Raw genomic sequence first — 26,596 nt, forward strand, 5'->3', positions numbered from 1 at the left:
GTTTTAAATGAATGTGACAAATGGCAGATTATAAAGTATAATTTCAAATTAAACCTCTGACACTCAATTTTTAAAGGCAAACCTATTACCTTTTAGATTCTTGTTGAACACTTCTACTATCTTAGTGTGTACACACAGACAATGCACATCCACAGGCTGCAGCATCTAGATCGTGGTCCGTGTGGTAGGTAAATGTTTACCCCTGCATTTTTGTCCATGTTCCCGTGTTGAAAATTCTCTCCCTTCCAACTCTACAGAAGCATGGTTCCCAGCACAGCTCCTTCACCAGCATTACCACCAATTACACTTCCTTCAGTGAACTATTCTGTCCACACAGGGTTCCATGAAGTAAGCACCCTCCCAACCCTGTCTCCACCTCACGAGAATTGCTTCTTGTATGCATGACGTTCCACAGGTATGTATGTGTGAACGAATAAACAGTTTAGGGGCTTAAAGTTTCTCTAATAGTTAATCATTTTATTAAAATTAACTCTTAAAAACAGTGTCAAATAATGCCAGACCAGTCTACTTAAATAGGCCAAACTAAAATAAAACTCTAACAAATAACATTTCTTTTACATATGTATTTCACAGCATGAGTACACATTGCCTTCAGAGAAAGGTGCTTGATACCGTCATGTTTACTATTTTCCACATGGGCATTAAACATTCTCATTACATGATGAGACAATTTGCTGGTAAACACTTAAACACACACAGACACTGGTTTCAATATTGCAACATATTTTTGGTCATAACGAAGGAAATACATCAAAATATGACACTGGCTAATATTTTACAAGCAAATAATATTTAACGCTGCATAGTTTATACAATAGGCTGTGGCAATAAATAATATCACCAATCTCATCAACTGGCCACAAAAAGCCTAACATTCATTTAATTGATAGGAAATGTTCTATTGGTGTAGTTTCAACATAGCTTTAAATGTGCCTTATTAACCTTAAATACATGAAAAGAAAAAGTACTAAACTAGACTAAGAAGGTATGTGTTGCTTAACTACACATACGCCATGTCTAACATATTACATTCCTGACAGAAAGGCAAATACTTTAATAGAAAAACTAGCAGTCCAAAAAATGTCAATGTGCAAATGGTGAGGAAAACATTGCATTTAAATTTGCACTCATTTGCAAGTTACAGTACTAGCTCAGTATAAACACTAACGGGGGAGCACACTCAGCAGGGAGGAGTGAGAGTGGCCAGGCCTGCTCACAGTTAGGAAGTGTTTCTGGTGGTCTAGAGCGTCAACCCGGGGCTATCCTTCATTCAACAAGAGACAGCGGCATGCTCCATCCATGATGAGAACAGGAAGGAAAACGTGAGTCAGCAATGCTTTCTTCCTCCATTTGGTATAAAGGCCCTGCTCATTACTGTAACTTACTGTTAGCTAACCTCAAGTGTTTCTGAATCAGTGTTGTTACATGATGTAAAGGATAGCTTCCCTTCATACGCTACAAGGTAGGGTTTTTATGTTTTTATGTTTTAATACGTCAGTATACTGACAAGATGCATGCACTCTACCGACCTGGGTAGGCAACACTCAGAGTAAAACCCAGCTTGCATCAGAGTCAAATTCCACACAGACTCTCTCTGTTGATTTCAAGGTGTTGACTGTCGTGGAAAGCAGAACTGCCTAATTCCTACATTATACCTTTTAACTGAGAGGTATATAAAAGAAACCCCAAGCTCTCAGACTACAGAATGTCAAGAATTCGATTAGGGATGTTAAAAGCACTAGGCAGAACCCTGGTTTTCAGCGTGCCGTCTGCACCACAGGAGAACAGCCGATTGTCCTGGCTGATATCAATCTGCATGACTCCAGCGCCAATGTTCCGAAATATGGACTGCTTAGCATGCTCACTCTTAAATGAATGAATCAGGCCATGACCTGTCAATCTCCATACCTAGTTAAAAAAAATATGATGAATCATTAAGATGAGAGACCTAAAGTAAAAGTATAGCTCTTATTTCTGTTCCTTGGTGCAACTAATTAGATCAAAGCCCAACTTCCTGCTGACTGCTGCTTTCCTAGCTGTCGACCTAACAGGAGGTGACAGTGCCACCCACATAATTCATATCCTATGTCAGATTGACTGCTTCTCCAAGTTTCTCTCATCATACTCCCTCTCCCTCTCCCTCTCTCTCTCTCTCTCTCTCACACACACACACACACACACATCTCTCTACTAATTCAACCAAGTATTAAATTCAATAAAATATGTTTCCACCTGCAACTAGGCTCCAAAACAAAACAGAGGAAGTATGGTATTACTTCACCCACCTGGAAACACCCTTCATCTATGAGGACAGAGGTAGGAAAAAGGAAGAAAATTCCAAGGTACCAAACTAATTTTGCTAAATCCACCCAGGTGTTAATTAAACCCATACTGGGCTAGTGGCATATCTTGTTAGCTCGGCTTGCCTAGCACCGTGATGTCCTGAGGTCAAATCGTCATCACCAAACAAAAAACCTCAAACACTTTATTCAAAATAAAGCCTCTTCGTCTTAATATTTTGTGATATAGGACCATCACCCTTGCACACGTTAAGCAAGTATTCTACCACTGCGGTGCGTCCAGCCCCTTCCAGGCTCAGGAACAGTAGCCGAAACCCGGTGAACTAGATTATCAGCTGGATCTCCAAAGCAGGATGGTTTAGAAAGAGCCACATAGAGGTTAAGGGTACAGTGTGGTGGCATGTCAAGGACATCTAATACACCAGAAGATTTTATTCAATGCCTCCAATTCAGAGTTCAATGGTTGCTTTGTTTTGTTTCTAGCAAGCAGTTGAGACAGCAGGGAAAAGACAATGTTTAGTGTAGTCTCCCCTCCTGTGCTTACTTACTTTTATATTGCCTTCTGCTGAGCCTGTAGTGAAGTATTCCTCACAGGAGTCCAGAGCCAAAGCCTTAATAGCGGAGTCGTGTGCCTGGAAGGTGTGCATTAGCTGTCTCTGTCTGATGTCAAAAATGCAGATGTAGCCTTTCCTACCCCCAGAGATTAGGAGTTGTTGCTTGGGGGCATATTGGAGTACTGTGGCACCATGGTCATGACAAGTAAAACCTGAAGGAAAAACAAAACAAAACACCAGGAGACTTTCCCAAAATGTGTAGCTCGTGGTTCTGATGTTTAATGTTCTGATGTTCACTGCTCACTTTTTTCTTCCCTGCAATGACCTGTTTGAAAGTGGACATGTTGAGGATTTGTCCCCAGCTACTGGATTCAGTCACTAAGAGTTAACAGCCACGAGGGACTCTGGCTTCAGTTCTCCTGAAAGAGTCATACTTTGATGGCATTATTGGGAGTCCTTAGAAGGTGGGCCTGACCCTGGAACAGATCACTAAGGCACTAAGGCCCCTTGGGAATGTATTTTCCTACCGCCTTTCCTGTCGAGCTACTTCCAGACTCCCTTGAAGGGAGGTGGTCAGCTTCATCACGTGCTCTCTGCTGTGAGGTCCCATCTCCTCCCAGCACAGAACACATGGAGGGAAAGAAGCCTCTGAAACCCTTAGCCACTAAACTCTCCTTCCTGTGTCTGTCAGGTATTCTGTTGCAGCAACAAAAGGACAAATAAAAAACTCTAAAGAACATCCATCTTTGAAGTCACAGAATGTCTGAAACCCTGCACTTAAAGTGCTAAGTCATACTAAAAACCAGTTTCTATCATTATAGCAATATGAAACATGAACAGAAAAAGGTTTTTAAAATGTCCTGAGTTGTGTGCCTCACACAAACTGTGAAAAGCATCATATATGGGACAGCACACTGACCTCATTAATACATACTGCACACATGCTAATTTCTAGCATTTTTAACAGCACACAGAAGCAGGAGCGCACAAGAGGCTAAGCTTCCCAGTGGTGCACACACTTGTCACTACCCAGCACCATTTACCTGATGCTGTCCTCATCCAAAGAGCCAGTTCTAAGTAAGAGGCTTGGCCTCATGCACCTGAATACTTTCAACCACAAGCTAATGAGACGACCTACTGCTACAGAAGGATAAGTGTGCTCTAAGCATTTCTAGCCAATGGCATCACAGGGGGTATTATCAGAACTTTTAAAAGATAAGGGCCTTGTGGAAGGAGAGTAGGTCCCCATTCTTCTCCCCTTTGCTTCCTGGCAGTCATGAGGAGAACACCTTCCTTCACCCCATATTCTCTCCACAAAGTACGTCTCTGCCACAGACTCAAAGGACAAACAACAAGGGGCTGGAAGTGCTAGACAAAATAATCCTCTTCTCTCTGTGCCCCTCCACATCAACCTGGGAGCAGACACTCAGTTCTTGAAGTAAAATCAAACCTAGAGAGCATTCCTTGATAATATGTCATAGAATCACCCTTTAACTCACCGTGAATGAGGCTGTTTCCAGGTGATATCAGTGTGTCCCAGAGGCATACGTTTCTTTTAAAGAAATAATAAAGCAAACCAGAAACAATTATTCAAAGTCACCAATAAGGAAAAATGTTGTCAAGAAAAGTATTTTTACTTATTTGAGATGTCCAACTAGCATGGGGTGGCTTATCTCTTCTAAGAGTTTATCAAGTATCAATTTCATAAGGTCCCTGTCATTGTCCCCAGCCCATCTCTTTACGATTACCCTTCTGGAGAAACTGGGAAATGACTTCCTCAGTACAAGGACACTGCTATATCCCTGGGAAGTAATCGCTTCAGGTTAACAATCCTGTTCATAGCACGCAGTGAGGGAAGACAATGTGAGGAAAAATGCAAATGATGACTGCAGCCATGTCACACGCTCATCAGAGCTAATGGACTTTATGATGACTGCAGCCGTGTCACACACTTGACAGTGCTAACAGACCTTTTGATGACAGCCTTTTTAAAGACTGTCACTTCAGCAAAAAGTGATACATGCTACTAGAGACTACATTAGGATAAATGTTTGTTTTGTTTCTGGTAAGGAAAGCTATGGTGAGGATTAATAAAACACAAAACATATTCCTTGGATTAAAAAAGAAAGCCTACTAAATAGAAATCTTCACTTTCTAGGGAAGATAGCATTGGGGTTAACTTTCTCTTATTATTTTGTTTCAGTCAACCTACCTATTGTCATTGGAATGTCCAGAGGTTGCAACTAGACTTGAAGAGGTGATAAATGCAAAGTCACTTGTGGCCTTACTGTGGCACTGCCAACTCTATAGAAAACAAAATATAGCCAATGTTATCTAAAAATCCAGTAGCAACTGAAATGATAACAATGTTCCACCAATAATGTGTAAGACTTTTGAGTGATAATATATACTTAAAAATTTTTATGTTTGTTGTTTTTGGTATAGGATCTTGTTATGTATGTACCTCAGGCTGCTTTAAACTCATGACCCTCGCCTTCCCAAGTGCTGCACTGCCACACCTGACAAGAAGAGTTTCTTAAACTCAGCATGGATGGGGAAGAGAGCATCCTCCGGGGCCCGAGCCCGGGCCCAGCCTCCTCCAGACTAAACAACCTACCTCTGTGGCTCAGAACTAAAACTTGCAGGCCACTGTGCATCCAGAGGCCACATGCCAACTTTTCCTTCTTTTTAAGTAGAAGATAAAGACACAGCACTTCAAAGAATTTTAATGTACACAAAGAACAAATAAGTCAGTATGAATTAGCTGTGACTGTTCCTCCCCATTTCTAGTCCTGCCATTTTTTTAAAAGGCTAGTACTAATTTTTTGAGCTTATAAGGTATTAAAGGTTGTAACAATTTGACCATGCTGATAATTTTTTCTTGCTGAGGAAGCATCAGGTTTGTAATCAGGTTCCCAATTCTCAGGTAAAATAGTTATAATTATTTTCACATCAGAAAGTCTTAAGCTATTTAAGAATTCAATAAAATAAAAAACAGACTGACAAATCAGAGACCAACCACTCCGACAGAGAAACATTCCGGTGGGCTGCCCACCTCCCAGGTTCCCTCCTGCCAGCATCAGCATCCCTCCCAGCCTATCCCCAGCCCTGCACCTGGCTATTTACTGTGCCCCAGCCTCCAACTGGAGGAGAGACTCCCTGCTCTACCAGAGACCATGCAGACAGGGAGAGGTGCAGGTAGGCTTCCCACCCACAAGACTCCCCAACTTTCTTGCCCGTTGCCTACTCTTATCTCCAGTACCCCATTTTCCTACTGGGGCAAAGGCTCTCTGCTCTACTAGGAACTAATCTGGGACTGAGAATCTGCACTACCAGAGACCAAGCAGACTAGGAGAAGTCCACGTAGGCTGTACACCATCCAAACTCTCCAACAATCTCACTATCTCAGCATCCTTCCACCCTCTCAGCTGCCTTGCCCCAGCCTTCAACTGGGGCAGACAGAATCATTAGGCATGTGCCAAAGCCTATACTCCTCAGAGCTGGAAAAATGTAAAAGAAAAGGGGTGGGGCAACTAGGAGGAGAGGTGGGAGGGGAAACTGTGGTCAGGATGTAATATATGAGGGAATAAAAAATTTAAAAACTTAAGTAAGTCTCTGAAACCTCTAAGCTCTTAATTAAAAGTTTACCATAAAGATTTAGTCTAAAGTAAAAAGTGATAGCAAAAGGATATAAATATTTACATATTCCTTTGATAATATCCAAGAATTTAAAAATTAGAAAAGGCTGATAAGATACGTTGAATTAAAGGTTATATTCTTTTACCAGGCATGGTAGCTACTGCAGATCTTTAACCCGAGTACTCAAGAGTCAGAGTCAGACAGATCTCTATAAGTTTGAGACCAGGTTGGTCAACAGAGCAAATTTCAGGCCTAAGGCTACATACCTTGTCTCAAAACAAACAAACAAACCCCAAAACAAAAACCATTTATTTTAGTTGGGCAGTGGTGGCACATGTCTTTAATCCTAGCCCTTGGGATGCAGACACAGGTGGATCCCTTAATTTGAGGCCAGCCTGGTCTAAAGACCTAGTTCTGAGACAGCTAAGGGTATACAGAAAAACACTGTTCTGAAACAAAATAAAAACAATTATTTCTTATTGTTTGGATTATAAGAAAAAAAAAAACACAGGTCATGTTTTCCTCTAAAAGGAATATTCCTATCTCTCACATGTAATGAAGGAGTTGGAAAGGAAAACATGATCAAAATATGTTATATGAAAGACTTCTAATAAAAAATGTTTTAAAAATCTATATACTTTAGAAAGGACTATTTAAAAGCATTTTGGTTCAGAGCTTTCTGAATCTCCATTTACTTATACAATGTCAAAAATTCCACCCAAGCCTGGAGAGTTCAGAGGTTAAACTTGCATGTTGTTCTTCCCCATATCCACATGGGGATGTGAACCCATCTCTAATGGCCTCTTCTGACCTCCGGGAGTGTGCATACACACATGTAGGCAAAATATAAATGAGAAAAACGCAAATATAACTGATAAAAAATATAAGACCCACACAGGACAACAAAAGCTTTTGAATGTAAGCCACAGCCCCACCACATGAAGGCATAGCAGTGTGTGTCATCACATTAACATGGTTGTGTCAAGTAAAATGTTAATTACATCATGGGAAAATTACATAATAGCTCATCTATTTCTCATGGACATTCAAGAGAGAACTGGAAAGTTTTAGCTGCTGCAACAGTTGGAAACCATGACTATATAGTTGAGCCTGTGTTCTTACTATAAAGATTAGACTGATTACTGAAGTTTGGATCACTCCTTTATCAAGTTTTAAGGCAACTGATTATGTTATTTAAAAGAGTTCATTAAAATAGCAGTCACGTGACTCTCCAATTTAAAAAAACAAAACAAAACATGGTTGTGGGTAGGTGTGTGAAGAACTCTCAGGGTTAGATTACCATCCAAGAAAAAGAAAAAATTCTGAAAGAAATTAGTACTCAGAACCTGTTTGAATTTTAATTATGTGCTTAATGAAATTCTACTACTATGAATTTAGTTCTCATAAAATAAAAACATATTTTAAAAAATCGTTTCCAAACTGGATAAACATACTGTTAAAAATATTCTGAGTTGGACCACACAGAGAAAAACACCCACAGCTGCCCTTTAAGGTAAAAAGTAAAAGTTGTTTGTTGTTTTGGTTATTTCTGTCTAAACTGAGGATACAAATGGATGGCTCAAGCTAGGTAGAGCTGTCATTTTCCAACAGGATGACTACTGAGAGCCACCACTAAAAGCAGACACGTACCAACAACATGTTCTCTGCATTCACTCTGGAAATGTGAGTGGCACTTACCATGTAAGGTTTAGGGTTTGATGCAGTTTGGTTAACTTGCCAGATACTCAGAAAACCTTCTCCGTCCGCAACACCGCACTGTAGGAAGGACATGAACATCAAACACAGGTTTGCAGAATTCTTGCCAAAGGTAAAAGACTATGACAGAGGTTTGCTCAGACCCCACTTCACAAACTCCTCCTACAGCTCTCCCTGTGCTTCCCACAAAGGCCAAGTGCCGCCTTCCCTGCCACGTTCTAAGTGTACACACACACACACACACACACAGAGCCTTCCCTGTCACCTTCTAACTGCGCGTCCACACACACCCTGCATTTCCCTAAGCCTCCACAACAGAGGAAAGGAAACACTGGGTGTCAATAAAACTCTAGCAAGCTGGCAGACACCAACATCACTGGGGAAGAAGTAGTTTTCTTTCACAAAATGCTGAAATGATTAACTTGTTAAACTGCAGTAAGTTTTGCAGAAAAGAGGCTACATAAACAGAATTCCGCAAACAGCCTGCTCAGTTTAAACCCAGAGTCATTAAGTTTTTTTGATACAGTTTTAATAGATATTACATACTCAGGATTCAGTTTTTTTTTTTTTTTTTGGATGCATTCAGCACTAACTCCCAGGAACAAACCTTGTTGCCTTGTGAATTAAAATATAATCTAGTAACCCTTGCATTGCCAGCTTGACGGAAACAGACAAGTTGCTGAGGTCGCGTCCACTCAAACATTCGGACACTGCCGTCCTGGGCCCCTGTGAGATCTAGACACAGAAGGTGAGCAGTGAGAAACGGAAGGGTTTTAATAAGTCTAATTCTTCAAAAGTCACTTCGAACTCTTGGATGACAAACAAAATACTTACAGTACTGATGGACGGGGTGTGATGTCATTCTCTTAACATTATGTAGATTCCTTTTCATGAGCTTTAAAGGGAGGAAAACTGGGTTTACTCTGTGCACTGATGAGGGAGGGGGAAGGAAGAGCAACCCCATGGCATCCCTGTGGCACTCATCCCCGTGAGAAGCTTTAGCTGAGACAAGCCCTGCTGAGGGGTCTGACATGTTTAGTATACACTTCTGCAAACAGAAGCAATCACTTACTGGTACAGCCCTGCCCTGTGAAGACATTACAAACAGCTTCGTCTAGTGACAAAGGGACTCTCTTCCAACTACCCCCTCCCTGACAAACATCAGGTTGATTTTGGGGGTGGAGGTGGGGGGAATCTGACTAGGTAGCCCAGGCTGGTATCCTGGTGATATTTAGAATATGAAGGAATAGGACTCCTTCAACTATAGTGACCAGGAAGAATTAACTTTCAGTAATCTGAGGCAACGTTCAAACTTTAAAATGACTTGAACTCCTCTCTGTCTCTGCTTTACCACCCTGTCTCAGTTGTTCATCTGGAGAACAGTAACAGCCACTCCTACCTGTGACGGGCGGATATGCAGAAAGCATGCACTGGGAAACTCAAAGCAAGCTATTCTCATTTTTAGGATAATTTCTTTGCCAAGCAACTTCAACACACTCCTTGAGGAGGCCACACTCAGAAAGCATTCGTGTCTGGAAACAGAAGACATACCACAGTAGCCCCAGTGCTGGTCTGTCCACTGCCTAGCCATGGCAGAGATGGAGGTGGGTGTGGCTGGCTTGAGGAATGAGAGGCTGCACCAGGCTGGTACAGGGTTGTAGTGGAACCACGGTAATCAATATCATCTGAACTGTGGAGGACAGTTGCATGTTACTGGGGAAGTTTATTCGCTTTTAACAGAAATCCAGCTATACAGATTCTATACAGCCATAAAGATTCTTTTTAAATGGTATCTCAATTTTCTAAAGATACAGATTTAGGAAGGGTTTGCTTTTTAAAAATAGTTCTTTGGCAGTTAAAATATTATTTTAAAAATAGAATAAAAAACTTAGACACAAATCCAAATCTAGCCAGTATTAACACTTTTTTCCCATTAAACAAAATATAAACTCAGTCTAATATATTATCTATGTGAGCAGCTTTATTGCTACAAAATTAGAACTAATGTTTACTCTAAAGTATTTTAACCCTCCTTGAGTATTTATACACAGTCACTCATTGCTAGGAAAGGGAGAGCTATTTTCTTCAATGGCACAGAATTGGCAATATGCCAATGGATCTATAAACAACCATAATGAAATCCACTCATGCCAATGCACACACGTGCACACGCGCACACACGCGCGCACACACACACACACACACACCATGAAAAGAGAAGGGGGCTAGCTGAGAAGAAGGAAAAGGTATCAATTATGAGTAGGGAGGGTAAAGAGGCTAGCAGAAATATGATCAAAACATATTATGTATGTATGTATATACATATATATTAGAATATCATAATGAAACCCATTATGTATAATTAATATATAATAAGAACTTTAAAAAGTATTTACCATAGATTTGAGTAAACATAAATATTAAGTGATTTCTCATATACAGGTAGCCCACATATCAAATTACTTTATTTTACATTAATTTAGTTGCTTGGTTTTTATTTCTGTGTATGTGTGATAGCTCATGAAAGCTGAAGGCTGAGGCAGGTGCCTTCCTCAGTTGCTCTCCACAGCGTTCTTTTGGGGCAGGGTTTCTCACTGACCTAGAGTCCCCTGTTCCTGCTGGCTGGAAGGCTGGAAGCTCCTGACCCCGCTCTCACTGCCCTGCAGTGCTGAGACCCTTACTGCTCTCAGGTTTTACAGGACGCTGGCATCCGGGGCAGGTCCTCATGCTTATGCAGCAAACACTTGGCCAAACCAGCTCTCTCCATGCCTTCATTTGCTTGTTTAAAGACAAGGCCATGCTATGCAGCTCACACTGGCCTTGAACTTGACAGCCTCTTCTATCTGCCTCTCCCAGAATCACAGGCATGAGCCACCATGCCCAACTATGCCCTCCTCTTAGATGCAACTGAGCCCAGGACTCTTGCATCCCAGACAGGCACTAAGCTAGAACCCTAACCCAAAATTATATTTTTAAAGAAGTAAGAAATACCATTTTAAAGCTTTCTTAATAGCAGGCATGGTGGCACCTGCCTGCAGTCTCAGTCTCTGAAAGGTAAAAGGTCGAGATGAGGAGTTCACACTCAGGGTAGCCACGTCTCAAAAGTTCTCTCTCAAAATGCCAAAATCAAGTGAAGAAAACAATCTTAAAACATTCATTTTCATCACATACAAATGTGAGTGCACGCTGATGATGGAGCTGTAGACTACATTAGATGGTTCCATCCACTCTGAACTCTGACTGAAGCCTGGTTACAGACTATCAAAAGAGAGAACTGAGCATGGAGAGCAGCCCTGTGGACAGTCCTGTGACATGAAATTCCTGACTGGAGAATAGCAACAGGAAAAGCAAGCATGTAGGAAAAACTTAAAATTAAAAAGTGCTGCAAAACTCTTCAGATGAAAACTAAAGTTGCTGGCATTTTTAGCTGTAAAAAATATGCTTTATCCAAAGTAATACTTAAACAACACTGGAGGATTAATGTGGTCAGTTCCCAGATCAGTCTGTAAACGTCTGCAGACTACTCTTCTGCTTGCACTGTCCTGGCCACTTCAACCACTGACTACTATATAACTCCTATTTCCTTGAGGTAAATGTCAGAGCTGCAGTTTTAAACCTCAGACCTCCTGACAGAGACTATTCGATTTAAATACTATGAAAGTTTAATGGGAAAATTATGAGTAATTTATAAATTTAGTATAAATGAAGGCTTTTATTGTCAACTAAAACAATTATGTTTGCTTCTTGCATAACTGAAGAGAGGTATATCTTTCTCATCTCAACCACTTAGCAGGTGTTTACTAAAGACAATAGCATTTGTTTTTATTTGTTAGTTTGTCTGTTTATATTTTTAGTTTTTTACAACAGGATTTCTTTGAGTAGCCCTGGCTGTCCTGAACTAGCTCTGCAGACTAGGCAGGTCTTCAACTCAGAGATCCCCTTTCCTCTGCCTCCCAAGTGCTGGGATCAAAGGCATGTGCCACAACCACCCAGCTGACAATGGCATTTATAATTACCCCTCATGAGCCACACCTTTTCGACTCTCTGTCATATTCTTCTCCAATCCATATATATGATTGACAAGCCAGTAGAGAAGTGACATCGAGTTCTTGAACATCATGTGTTGAAGCCAAAACAATTTCATTACAGTTTGCCTATGAAGCAAAGGCAGAACAATGATTTGGCCAATTTCACTAAAAAGCAGAGCATAGTCTATAGTGACCACAAGGTTTACCTTATTAATAGAGAATGCCATGATCATGTCAGATTCCTTATGAATGACCTTTGCCTTCCCTCCTGGGTATCCCAGATCAGCTTCGACCTACAAAACATTGCTGAGGGTTAGTTGTTGCTGCATGACTCTCCATGGACACAAGCATCCCCCAGGATGACAGCTGGGGAAAGGGAAACTGTAGTAGCAGTAGGAAGAGTGGAGGAGCATTAGTGTGCTGAGAATTAATTTTAGAAATCTGCTTCCATGTTCTGAAGCTCTGTAATCAAATACCCCAATTATGAAGAGTCCCAATGTGATTGCATGGTTATGATTAAAATGTTTTCACAGTTTATACATTTACGTTAGCTCTTCTAAAATGTGCAAATATTCTGTAATAAGAGAGTGTGTGTGAGAGAGAGTTTGCGTGTGAGTGAGTGTGTGTATGTCTGTGTGTCTCTGTGTTAAGAGACACAGTGAAGGGCAAAGTCATAGGAAGTCAAAGGAGAGCTGTGTTATGAAACACTTTAAAGGAAAGGTTAGGAAATTGGAAACAGAAAAAACCCATAGAGATCAGGGAGAAAAGAATAGAAAATAGAACAAGTGGGGCATTTTTGAGAGTCAGAGATAAATGGGAAGCAAGAGATAAGAGTCAAAAAGAAAGACCAGTTGTGCTTTAAGACAGTCTAGAAACTATGACAGAAGTGGAGATGAGAACAAGAAAGAACCCATAGCAGACCAGAGCAGAGCAGGGCACAGGGCGCGGCCTCTCCTCCATTCAAGGTGGTCTGAGAGCAAGGCCTCTTGGTCAGCTGGGCAGCTGCGGTTAGCATTAGAAATGAGGGGTTAGCTCCAAGAACTCTGAAAAGGGAGCTACAGAAAGGCACGAGAGACTACCTTGATGTGGCAATCTTCTGCTACGGAGTTGTGTTTGACCTGCTCCACATGTTCTTCTACAGACTATATAACACCACACCGTCACAAACACAAAACACATGCATAAAATGAAATAATAGAGATAATGAAAAATTTCAAACTAGAATGGTTACCATACAAAGATGATAAAACTGACTTCAAAAAATTTAATTGGATAAAAGATCAGATCAACAAAGCAAAACCAGCCTAACTAAAGTTATCACATACACATGAAAACATAAAAACTACTTCACAATTAAAACTTACTATTTGTATACCGCTTTTCTAACTTAAAGTTCTTAAATCTAAAATCTCTAAAAGTAAGACCTACTTCTTTTAATGTTGTTTTATACACATGTACATATTGATATACGTGCACATAGAGGGGGGAGGTCCTGTGGAGGCCAGAATTCAACACTCAGTGGCTTTCTCAATGGCTCTCCATCGTATTTTTTTGAAACAGGGTCTCTCACTGAATATGGTCTCGTCCTTCACTAGTCAGCCTGCTTTCCACATCTGCCTGTCTGGCACCCAGCTTCTAGGTTACCAATGTGCTGCTGCACCTGGACTTCTCTGTGGATGCTGGTGATCAGCCATGCACAGCAAGCAATTTCCTGCCTGAGCTGTTTCCAATCATGTTATCAGTTCCCATCCACCTCCTTTTTTAAAAAAATAGTCTTGAGGATTGAAGCCACAGCTTCACGAATGCTAAAAGCATACTACCTTTTGTTTTATTGAGACCTGATCTCAACAGCCTGGGGCTGGAGTTCAAGATCCTTTTGCTTTTACCTTCCAAATGCTGGCATGGCAGCAGAGGCCACCAAGCTCTGCACTCATCACTGTTGGATTCTTACTCATGAATGGATCTGAGTAATCGTATAACCACATCATTCTCCTTGTAAACGAGAGGATGAGGCATAGGAAGAAAGCATACTTGCTTGCTCCCTGGTGGACAAATCCTAGGCAAGGTACAACTAGAAATGTTTCTCCTCTACGGCATTAACCACAGAAGGCATGATCAGAACCTGAAACTTCTCCCCAGTGTTCCTGATGTGACCATTTTAGCCTAACAGTCCACTCAAATCCTCTGACCCTCCTTTAAGGATCCCGGGGACGGGGGTGGGGGTGGGGGGGGAGGCGTTGTAGCAATGACAATGACATACCCAGGAAAACATGTGAGTTGTTCTACTCTGAGAACAACTAACGCAGTGAAAGTCAACCACTAAAGAATGGCTTGCTAAGTCAACCAGCTGGTTCCACAAGTTTAACAATTTCACAAAAGCTTGATCTATGGACTATTTTTCTTTAATTTATTTGATGAGCTATCTTTTTATAGTATGACAAAAATTTCAAATCATGGATTGGCCTACATGTCAGTTTTTGTCTTTTATTTTAGATTTTAGTTCTTCAAATTTTTACTTGTGTGTGTGTATACATGAATGGATGGATGGATGGATGGATGTGGTTTTCAGTGTGTATATACCACATGTTTGAGGGTGACCATGGAGGCTAGAAAGGGTGTCAGATCTCCTGGAGCTGAAGGTAGAGGTGGTCGTGAACTGCCAGACATAGGAGCTAGCATGGAACTCAGGTCCTCTGAAAGAGAAGCAAGAGCTCTTTCTTAACTGCTAAGCTCTCGCTAAGGTTTTTTTTTTTCTTCCTGTTTGTTCTCTCTCTCTCTCTCTCTCTCTCTCTCTCTCTCTGTCTGTGTGTGTGTGTGTGTGTGTGTGTGTGTGTGCTTTAGGGATTTTATTGATCAATTTATCAAATTTGCTGATAAACAAAATCCTACTCCAAAACAAACAAGGATAAAGCACACCTGTTAAAGATTTTATTTCAGAGACTAGTGATTAGTTTTTATCTTGCTTTAAATATTTTCTAAAATTCTTTTCTTAAAACATTTCAACAGATACTGCAGATCTTGATACAGTAGCCATTAACTATGTAGCTACTCAAAATTAAACAAAATTGGAAGTTCAGTCATATGGGCCACATTTCAGTGCTCACTCACGCGTGAGTGGTGAGATTCTGCAGGGTGGCACAGATGGAGAGACTACACAATACGAGAGAAGAGAGTCACTTCATTCAATATACAAAAGTCAAAAGGAAATTGACAAAAATTCTCTTATCTCAACTCCAAATTACATCATACTCCTCCAGCAAGTTAGGAAGTACCTGCTCTACCTCTGCCCCACTGTGGTCTTCACAGGGACCCCTGCTGGGACTCACAGCTTGGCCTGCTGATTCTAAGACCACAGAGCCTGCAGGATGATGGGAGACTAGGGATCTGTATGCTACAAACTGTACCAAGAATTAAGACACAGTTTTTATAAACTGTTAAGTTTAATGATTTAAAGAACTAAACATTCAGGAAATGTAGCCCTTCAAAGATTTGGCTTTGGAGAGTAACTCACAGCCATTTCTTAGATTCCCATACTGTATAGAATCAGCATCGGTCACCACTGGGAATGCTATAACCAGAGGCAAGCAGTGTACCTCTGAGTTCCCCAACTAATACACTATCAGTAATTCCAACACCATTAGAGGCTCATCAGCACTTGAAGGATTCACTACATCTCCTTCTTTCTATCCTTAAACACAGAGATAAAAGACAAAGCTGTTCTTAAGGACTGGCCATGGGTACTATCCATGTGCACAGACAACTACTGAACAAAAATGAGGGTTGTAGCTGCTGCCCTAGGCATGGGAAAAGACTCAGCAGTTCTACACTCGACCTTGGGAAGCTGCCTCAGACAGTTCCTCTCCATTTTCACCTTTCTACGTGAAATACAATTCATTTTTCTCCTCTCAGACTGAGCTTGCCAGGCCTTTAGTTGTCTGATACTATTCTGCATGCTCTGCAGTCTGCCCACTGCCTCACTGACGGCACTGAAGTGCTGAATAAAATGTCTTCTAAGGATCCTTTGCTTAAAGGGCGATGTTGTAACTTAAACTACACATTTAGAGGATCATATCAGAGTGCGGCCATTTGTATGTTAGGTTCCTGCATTTACTGCAAAGTTATTATAGGTGACTGCCCAACAGCAGTTATTTAAGGGGATTACCAACTGTCACTTGAACATGTGATTTACCATGGAACTTACACTGTTTCATTGCTGTGAAATAGAAATATGAGATTCATAAAAGCTCTCCACAGTTTAATAAGCTTTGGCTACTACTCATGTGTATGAAAAATAACAGAGAAGTCCTATCCAAAAATAAAGTTTCACAAAAAAAAAAAAAGACTGAAGAAAAATTACAACAGAAACAATACCTCACTCTGCTTTCTTTTCTTAGTGAAAATGTATCTAATAAATGTCTCCTGAAGAACTTCCTGTTTGACAAGGAAATGCCAGAGTCGTTTGACTGGAAGTGCAGACGAATCCCGGGATCTATCGAATGAATGTTGACAACCAATCAACTCACAGTAAACACAGCATTTGCAGACACTTGCTTTAACTGCTCCAAATTCATTCAAACAACACAGCTGTAAGTGCAACAAACCACAGCACTTATTTCACTCTTAATTTTAGTTTTCCTGAAAATAACTACTTGGCCTAATAATCCATTTTCCAATGACACTAAATGAACTGGGGAAGAAAGCTATCAAGTGACTCATTATTTTCATTTTAAAATTACACTTTAGGTTTTCCAGATAGTAAAAGCACATTTGATAAATATAACGTAAATGACAGCATTTCCAATTACTTAAGGCTATCAGTTTGGTTCTTCAAGCTGGTGAACACTATTCCTAAACATGGGTGGTTCCTTCAAAACAAAGCAAGTAGCTAGCTGCTTAATCTATTTCAACATTACACATTGTGTATGTCCAGATAGCACATGAAAAATCATTTTTATTTACTAGTTAAAAATAACTTTTTATAGCTGTGTGGATTTTATTTTCGATTCTTTATCCTAATCCATCTGGTGGACATGAATATGTTTTTGAAAGCATGCTGCTCATTAAAGCAACAATAAGACCTTTCTTTTTCCTTTATTAACTTATCCACAAAAAAACCCCAATAACAATGATTGCATATGTGCAGGGCTATTAAATCTCCCCCAAGAGTAAGAAACACAGACGAAAACAAAGGAGTATTTCCCTATTATAAATGTCATTTATAATTTCCTTAATTATAAGACTATTCTGAAGGCTACTGGCATGCTCTGGTAAACCAAGCTATACTATCATCAGAATCCTAAGACGCTTCTTACTTGAATGGAGTGTTTTCAGGCTCTAACATTGCTTTATTTCGGAGAATAGCTGGCCCAGCTCCCACTGAGAGGTCAGTTGGGTATGTGTTGACATAGTTAGGGGGTGGACCTTCAAAGTGATCCATTTTCTCCTGCAGAATCTGTTCCCAGTTCTCCAAGTTTTTAATGACAGCGATTCCTAGCGGTGATGTCACAGGGAGCTCTAGAGAGTAAGAAAGTCAAGTCACTACATGCCTGCAGAGTCTAAACTCTTGGGGCTAGACTTCCAAAAATAGACATCTCAGTCTTGGGAGAATATTCTTTTTTTTTTTTTAAGATTTATTTATTTATTTATTTAATATATGTGAATACACTGTCACACTCTTCAGACACACTGGATGCCATTACAGATGGTTGTAAGCCACCATGTGATTGCTGGAAATTGAACTCAGGACCTCTAGAAGAGCTGTCAGTGCTCTTAACCACTGAGCCATCTCCAGCCTGGGAGAATATTCTTAATCTTAGTCTTAATACTTTCAACAAAATGGAAGGCAATAAAACGAACAGAGAAAAGTGTGCAGCTTTCCTGTTCTGGATTCTCATTCTTTCAGTCTGCTGGGCAAGACTGCAGTGCTTTATCAAATTCTAACCATAGGCTGCAGCATGTAATAGAGAAGACTTTGCAAAATATCTAATGCAGCATTTTAAAAATATTAAATGGCCTTCTACATGGATTTTGAACATTAATTTGATAGCAATTTATTATATTTAACAACATTGACTTTCAAATTCCAAACTTACCAGAGAATTCCAGCCCAGCAATAGGAAAAAAATTCTTGATATTGTGAAGTGCCAGCTTAACCATTGTCAAATGCAGAAGAGCCCAGCTGTTTGGGAAAAGAAAAAACAAAACTAAAGCGCGCTTCTCAACCTAGAAAGGAATCACAGGAAATGAGTAGTCATGCCCTATCAGCTGTGTGGCCCGACTCAGAAAAGCTGCTCTGACTTTTATTACACAAAAGTGAATCCTTTATAGTCACTGAAATATAAAACTTTAGACCAGGCATGATGGTTCACACTTTTAATCCCAGTGATTAGGAGGCAGAGAAAGATGAATCTCTGAGTTCAAAGACACCCTGGTTTATACAAAGAGTTCCAGGACAGTCAAGGCTATGAATAGAGACTCAGTCTAAAAAAGGAAGGAAGGAAGGGAGCAAGGAAACTTTAATAATATATCACATTTAGAATATATAAAAATTACTTAACATTTCTCACACTGTCACATAGAATCTAAATAGCATATCATTTATTGATATGTTAAGTTCCAAAAGCATAAGGTACATTTTTTTCTTCAATAAACTTTTAGTTTTATGATTTTCATGGAAGCTATTCTAGAAACTTACCTGAAAGGTAAAAAAATTCCTAACTTGAAAATATATCATGTTTTATATAGATTCATGGTAATATTAAAACAGACAAACAAACAACCTGAGAACCAGCATGGTGGCAAATGTCTTTAATACCAGCACTTGGGAGGTGAAGGTAGGTGGAGTTTGAAGCCAGCCTGGTCTATAATAGCAAGTTCTAGGCCAGCCAGGAATACATAGTGAAACTCTGTCTCTATTTTTTATTTTTAACTTTTGGGCTGTTTGTTTTGTAGACCAAGCTGGCATACAATGCACCAAGCATTCCCTGCCTAGCTCTGCTGGAATTAAAGGTGTGCATTACCTCATCCAACCACAAGAGTTCTAACTAATACTATGCTTTCTTCTGAAAAAGAAGGTCAAAAGAGAATAGGGGCTCATTTACCTATAAGAATTAGGATCTTGATGCTCCTGTATTTGTGTGTCTGAAAAAAAGGCATCATCCTCTTCATCATCACTGTGCACACTTTCATCAGAATCATATATGACACCACTATCAGACAAAGGGAGGAACGGCTGCAAGAGACGACAAAGCCACTGGTATAAATATGTAATTTGATAATATATTAAATATAGACTTTAGATAGTGCATATTTAAAACGTATTTTAAGCATTGCTAAATTATTTAAACATACAGTTTTATTCTGATTTAAAATGCAATATAGTAAATTGTATCAATCTGAGCAAAACTTTCTTTTGCAGGTTCTAGATTTATGAAAGTCAAAATTACCAGGAGAAAGTTGTCTTAGATTCAATACAAGAACTGTGTAAAGGAAGCTGAAGCCTGCCCCTCACTCTATTCTATTCAAACCAGAGAATTAAAACTTAAGAAAGAGTGAAGAATACTTTTTCCTGTTTTGTCTTCTCTTTGTCTTCTCTGTCTCTTTCCTCTACATGCAGGCCAGAGCCCAAGTGTGCTTTTCCTTGTACTCTGGGCTTCCTAATTCTTTCTCTGAAGCTCCTGCCTCAGTGTGGTAGACAAGTAGCCACATGGCTGACCTCCATGTCTACCTCAAACAGTGTGCCTCTCTCTCTTCGTCTTCTCTATCTCCCTAGTGCAAGCCACTAGCAAGAGCTCTAGTTTGTCCTGGAGTTTCTCTTCTATAAGCTCTACCAAAAGTGTCCTCCACCTTCCTTTTGAGTCTATTCATGGACAAGACTAAAAAGCCCAAGAGGGTGCCCTGATAACCTGTTTCCCTATAACATACAGTTGCTCACTCAAAATAAGTGGGACATTCCAAAATGTCTAATAGAATGTGGTAACCATGAAGGGATTCCAAAGCAGTGACCAAGCCCCCAGGGCTTTAGAAGTCATCGGACTGAGATTTCATACTGTAGCTGCAGCCACTCCGATGGCTATCAAAGGCCTACAAGTGAAATTTGGTGGTCTAGTTCAGCCACAGAGAGGAAGGAGTGCAGGAAAAAGGGAGAAGGGGGAAAGGGAAGGGAAGAGAGAGAGTGGAAGCAAGAGCCCAAAAAGATTCTCCTGTGAGCTTACGAAAAGATTCCAATGGACTCTACTGCAGACCTTGTAAAATGCCCTGTTTCTGTACCCTCCTGGTTTTCCACATAGTCTTACAATGTTAAGCTACTCTGTTAACTTATGCCTGCTCCTGGAGGGGTGGACTCATCCCCTCTGTTTGAAGGGCTCCAAGGTCATCACTTCTCTCTGAGTCCTCTCTTGTCTTATTTCTCCATCACACCTCTATCAAGGTACCAGTCAAGGACTTCCTTTCCTCCCTATGCCTGGTAATTAAAAAAAAAAAAAAAAAAGGAACACTTTCGGCAACCCTTAGATAAAGTATCACTGAAGAAGTGCCCCAATTGCTACATTCTATGACCCACTCAGCTGGAAAAACTACATGGACTATGTAAGACCCTCCCCCCACCAAAGACAGAGACAAAGATACAGCAGCTAATTGAGATGTATGCATCTTATTTTGGATCCTAACTTGCAAACCCAACTATATAAAGACATATACCATAGAAAGGAAAAGCAGTGGCTCAATAGTTAAGACTACAAGCTGTTCTTCCAGAAGACCTGGGTTTGACTCCTGGCTCCCACATGGGGTCTCACAGCTACCTGCAATGCTGTCTCCAGTACATCCAACACCCTTTTCTGTTTCCTTGGACACTACACTACATTGATGTGGCACACAGGCATACACGCAGACAAAACATCTAAACACATAATTTTAATTTTTTAAAAAGCTGGGTGGGCTGGTGAGATGGCTCAGTGGGTAAGAGCACCCGACTGCTCTTCCAAAGGTCCAGAGTTCAAATCCCAGCAACCACATGGTGGCTCACAACCATCCGCAACGAGATCTGGCGCCCTCTTCTGGAGTGTCTGAAGACAGCTACAGTATACTTACATATAATAAATTAAAAAAAAAAATCTAAAAAAAAAAAAAAAAAAAAAGCTGGGTGAGGGGTGTACACCTTTTTTAAATTGTCTCTATTGTTTGTTTTTTGAGGACAGCACAGGCTGATCTCAAACTGGCACACTCCTGTGCCCCTATCCCTAGTACCAGTGTGGGATTACAGCTGTGTACCACCAAATCTAGCTTTACAATACTTTAAATGTTTTCATGTATTTATTTAGTGTGGGTGCATCCGTATGAGTGGGTAAATGGGCATTTATGAGGGGCGGGATGGCTGAGGGAAGTTCAAAGTCACTCTGCACAAGGCCTGCCTCCAAAACATTAATTACTTAGGAATGAAATTTCATGAGGTCTGCATTTGCTTCTGACCCCTCAACAGTAAATGAAGGTAAAATGAATTCATCGTCCATCGAGCTGACAATTTGTGAAACTAAGTGGTAGAGAAGGATTTAGGAATTATTTTTCGGTCCCAGGACTCCACTGAAAAGTAGTCTGCACAGGTGAGAGTGTACACACAGAAGCAGACAGCTTCTGGGACAGGTGGGAGCCAAAGAGCTTCTGAGGCAGCGCCCTTTTTGGGCTCCGGACATCCGACCACCTTCCGGTCCACTGCAGCCCGGGGAGTCTCCGGACACCCGCAAGGACCCACACAGGATCCCCCACGGGATCCTAAGACCTCTGGTGATTGGAACACAGCGTCTGCTCCAATCCAATCGCGAGGGACCTGAGACTGCATCAACTAGGGAAGCAGATAACCTGGCCTGATTAGGGGCACAAGTCTCTTCCGGTCCAATCCAGCACCAGGGTTCCTTGTGCGCTCAGTTTCTGGACACCCCCAAGTTCTTCACAGGACCCTCCATGGGATCTTAAGACTTCTGGTGAGTGGAACACAACTTCTGCCAGGAGGCAGGTTCAAACACCAGATATCTGGGCACCTTCCCTGCAAGAGGAGAGCTTGCCTGCAGAGAATACTCTGACCACTTAAACTAAGGATAGAGCTAGTCTCCCAGGCCTCCTGATAGAGGCTAACATAATCACCTGAGGAACAAGCTCTAGCCAGAGAAAACTATAACAACTAGCTCCAGAGATTACCAGATGGCGAAAGGCAAACTAAGAATCCTACTAAAAGAAATCAAGACCACTCACCATCATCAGAACGCAGCACTCCCACCCCACCTAGTCCTGGGAATCCCAACACACCCAAAAAGCTAGACCCGGATTTAAAAGCATATCTCATGATGATGGTAGAGGACTTCAAGAAGGACTTTAATAACTCACTTAAAGAAATACAGGAGAGGGGGCTGGTGAGATGGCTCAGTGGGTAAGAGCACCCAACTGCTCTTCCAAAGGTCCAGAGTTCAAATTCCAGCAACCACATGGTGGCTCACAACCATCCGTAACGAGATCTGGCGCCCTCTTCTGGAGTGTCTGAAGACAGCTACAGTATACTTACATATAATAAATAAATAAATCTTAAAAAAAAAAAAAAATACAGGAGAACACTGCTAAAGAGTTACAAGTCCTTAAAGAAAAACAGGAAAACACAACCAAACAGTTAGAAGTCCTTAAAGAAAAACAGGAAAACACATCCAAACAGGTGATGGAAATGAACAAAACCATACTAGACCTAAAAAGGGAAGTAGACACAATAAAGAAAACCCAAAATGAGGCAAAGCTGGAGATAGAAACCCTAGGAAAGAAATCTGGAACCATAGATGCCAGCATCAGCAAGAGAATACAAGAGATGGAAGAGAGAATCTCAGGTGCAGAAGATTCCATAGAGAACATCGGCACAACAATCAAAGAAAATACAAAACGCAAAAGGATCCTAACTCAAAACATCCAGGAAATCCAGGACACAATGGGAAGACCAAACCTACGGATAATAGGAGTTGATGAGAATGAAGATTTTCAACTTAAAGGGCCAGCGAATATCTTCAGCAAAATTATAGAAGAAAACTTCCCAAACCTAAAGAAAGAGATGCCCATGAACATACAAGAAGCCTACAGAACTCCAAATAGACTGGACCAGAAAAGAAATTCCTCCCGACACATAATAATCAGAACAACAAATGCACTAAATAAAGATAGAATATTAAAAGCAGTAAGGGAGAAAGGTCAAGTAACATATAAAGGCAGGCCTATCAGAATTACACCAGACTTTTCACCAGAGACTATGAAAGCCAGAAGAGCCTGGACAAATGTTATACAGACACTAAGAGAACACAAATGCCAGCCCAGGCTACTATACCCGGCCAAACTCTCAATTACCATAGATGGAGAAACCAAAGTATTCCACGACAAAACCAAATTCACACATTATCTTTCCACGAATCCAGCTCTTCAAAGGATAATAACAGAAAAAAAAAAAAAACAATACAAGGACAGAAATCACACCCTAGAAAAAGCAAGAAATTAATCCCTCAACAAACCTAAAAGAAGACAGCCACAAGAACAGAATGCCAAATCTAACAACAAAAATAAAAGGAAGCAACAATTACTTTTCCTTAATATCTCAATATCAATGGACTCAATTCCCCAATAAAAAGACATAGACTAACAGACTGGCTACACAAACAGGAACCAACATTCTGCTGCTTACAGGAAACCCATCTCAGGGAAAAAGACAGACACTACCTCAGAGTGAAAGGCTGGAAAACAATTTTCCAAGCAAATGGTCTGAAGAAACAAGCTGGAGTAGCCATTCTAATATCGAATAAAATCGACTTTCAACCCAAAGTTATCAAAAAAGACAAGGAGGGACACTTCATACTCATCAAAGGTAAAATCCTCCAAGAGGAACTCTCAATTCTGAATATCTATGCTCCAAATGCAAGGGCAGCCACATTCATTAAAGACACTTTAGTAAAGCTCAAAGCACACATTGCACCTCACACAATAATAGTGGGAGACTTCAACACACCACTTTCATCAATGGACAGATCATGAAAACAGAAACTAAACAGGGACACAGTGAAACTAACAGAAGTTATGAAACAAATGGACTTAACAGATATCAACAGAACATTTTATCCTAAAACAAAGGGATATACCTTCTTCTCAGCACCTCACAGGACCTTCTCCAAAATTGACCACATAATTGGTCACAAAACAGGCCTCAACAGATACAAAAATATTGAAATTGTCCCATGCACCCTATCAGAGCACCATGGACTAAGGCTAATCTTCAATAACAACATAAATAATGGAAAGCCAACATTCACATGGAAACTGAACAACACTCTTCTCAGTGATACCTTGGTCAAGGAAGGAATAAAGAAAGAAATTAAAGACTTTTTAGAGTTTAATGAAAATGAAGACACAACATACCTAAACCTATGGGACACAATGAAAGCATTTCTAAGAGGGAAACTCATAGCTCTGAGTGCCTCCAAAAAGAAACTGGAGAGAGCACACACTAGCAGCTTGACAACACATCTAAAAGCTCTAGAAAAAAAGGAAGAAAATTCACCCAAGAGGAGTAGATGGCAGGAAATAATCAAACTCAGGGGTGAAATCAACCAAGTGGAAACAAGAAGAACTATTCAAAGAATTAACCAAACTCGGAGTCGGTTCTTCGAGAAAATCAACAAGATAGATAAACCCTTAGCTAGACTCACTATCGGGCACAGGGACAACATCCTAATTCACAAAATCGGAAATGAAAAGGGAGACATAACAACAGATCCTGAAGAAATCCAAAACACCATCAGATCCTTCTACAAAAGGCTATACTCAACAAAACTGGAAAACCTGGACGAAATGGACAAATTTCTAGACAGATAACCAGGTACCAAAGTTAAGTCAGGATCAAGTTAACAATCTAAACAGTCCCATATCCCCTAAAGAAATAGAAGCAGTCATTAATAGTCTCCCAGCCAAAAAAAAAAGCCCAGGACCAGATGGGTTTAGTGCAGAGTTCTACCAGACCTTCAAAGAAGATCTAATTCCCGTTCTGCACAAGCTATTCCACAAAATAGAAGTAGAGGGAACTCTACCCAACTCATTCTATGAAGCCACAATTACTCTGATACCTAAACCACAGAAAGATCCAACAAAGATAGAGAACTTCAGACCAATTTCCCTTATGAATATAGATGCAAAAATACTCAATAAAATTCTTGCTAACCGAATCCAAGAACACATTAAAGCAATCATTCATCCTGACCAAGTAGGTTTTATTCCAGGGATGCAGGGATGGTTTAATATACAGAAATCCATCAACGTAATCCATTATATAAACAAACTCAAAGACCAAAACCACATGATCATCTCATTAGATGCAGAAAAAGCATTCGACAAGATCCAACACCCATTCATGATAAAAGTCTTGGAAAGATCAGGAATTCAAGACCCATACCTAAACATGATAAAAGCAATCTACAGCAGACCAGTAGCCAACATCAAAGTAAATGGTGAGAAGCTTGAAGCAATCCCTCTAAAATCAGGGACTAGACAAGGCTGTCCACTTTCTCCATACCTATTCAACATTGTACTTGAAGTCCTAGCCAGAGCAATTCGACAACAAAAGGAGATCAAAGGGATACAAATTGGAAAAGATGAAGTCAAAATATCACTTTTTGCAGATGATATGATAGTATATATAAGTGACCCTAAAAATTCCACCAGAGAACTCCTAAGCCTGATAAACAGCTTCGGTGAAGTAGCTGGATATAAAATTAACTCAAACAAATCAATGGCCTTTCTCTACACAAAGAATAAACAGGCTGAGAAAGAAATTAGGGAAACAACACCCTTCTCAATAGTCACAAATAATATAAAATATCTTGGCGTGACTCTAACTAAGGAAGTGAAAGATCTGTATGATAAAAACTTCAAGTCTCTGAAGAAAGAAATGAAAGAAGATCTCAGAAGATGGAAAGATCTCCCATGCTCATGGATTGGCAGGATCAACATTGTAAAAATGGCTATCTTGCCAAAAGCAATCTACAGGTTCAATGCAATCCCCATCAAAATTCCAACTCAATTCTTCAACGAATTAGAAAGTGCAATCTGCAAATTCATCTGGAATAACAAAAAACCTAGGATAGCAAAAACTCTTCTCAAGGATAAAAGTACCTCTGGTGGAATCACCATGCCTGACCTAAAGCTCTACTACAGAGCAATTGTGATAAAAACTGCATGGTACTGGTATAGTGACAGACAAGTAGACCAATGGAATAGAATTGAAGACCCAGAAATGAACCCACACACCTATGGTCACTTGATCTTCGACAAGGGA

General features: G+C 40.4%; 1 protein-coding gene across 2 annotated transcripts in view; it reads right to left on the reverse strand.

The window, feature by feature from the left end:
- Window positions 1–462: 462 nt before the first annotated feature.
- Dmxl2 (Dmx like 2) overlaps window positions 463–26,596 on the reverse strand; it is a 150,888-nt gene continuing 124,754 nt past the window's right edge. Inside the window, exons 30-44 of one of the 2 annotated variants that reach the window (XM_021171445.3) lie at window positions 19,359–19,489; window positions 18,351–18,436; window positions 17,571–17,772; window positions 16,630–16,747; window positions 13,338–13,400; window positions 12,465–12,551; window positions 12,263–12,384; window positions 9,782–9,920; window positions 9,065–9,125; window positions 8,838–8,965; window positions 8,213–8,290; window positions 5,088–5,179; window positions 4,375–4,427; window positions 2,870–3,087; window positions 463–1,929 (exon numbers count right to left, since the gene is read on the reverse strand). In XM_021171445.3, coding sequence (XP_021027104.1) covers window positions 1,720–1,929; window positions 2,870–3,087; window positions 4,375–4,427; window positions 5,088–5,179; window positions 8,213–8,290; window positions 8,838–8,965; window positions 9,065–9,125; window positions 9,782–9,920; window positions 12,263–12,384; window positions 12,465–12,551; window positions 13,338–13,400; window positions 16,630–16,747; window positions 17,571–17,772; window positions 18,351–18,436; window positions 19,359–19,489 — 1,788 coding nt within the window. In that variant the 3' untranslated portion in view covers window positions 463–1,719. The remainder of the gene's footprint in view (window positions 1,930–2,869; window positions 3,088–4,374; window positions 4,428–5,087; window positions 5,180–8,212; window positions 8,291–8,837; window positions 8,966–9,064; window positions 9,126–9,781; window positions 9,921–12,262; window positions 12,385–12,464; window positions 12,552–13,337; window positions 13,401–16,629; window positions 16,748–17,570; window positions 17,773–18,350; window positions 18,437–19,358; window positions 19,490–26,596) is intronic. The other variant, XM_029481293.2, reaches the window with a different exon arrangement.

Source organism: Mus caroli, unplaced genomic scaffold (assembly GCF_978045245.1).
Source record: "Mus caroli unplaced genomic scaffold, Mus_caroli_1 scaffold_11, whole genome shotgun sequence".
In the NCBI taxonomy this organism is placed as follows: Eukaryota; Metazoa; Chordata; class Mammalia; order Rodentia; family Muridae; genus Mus; species Mus caroli.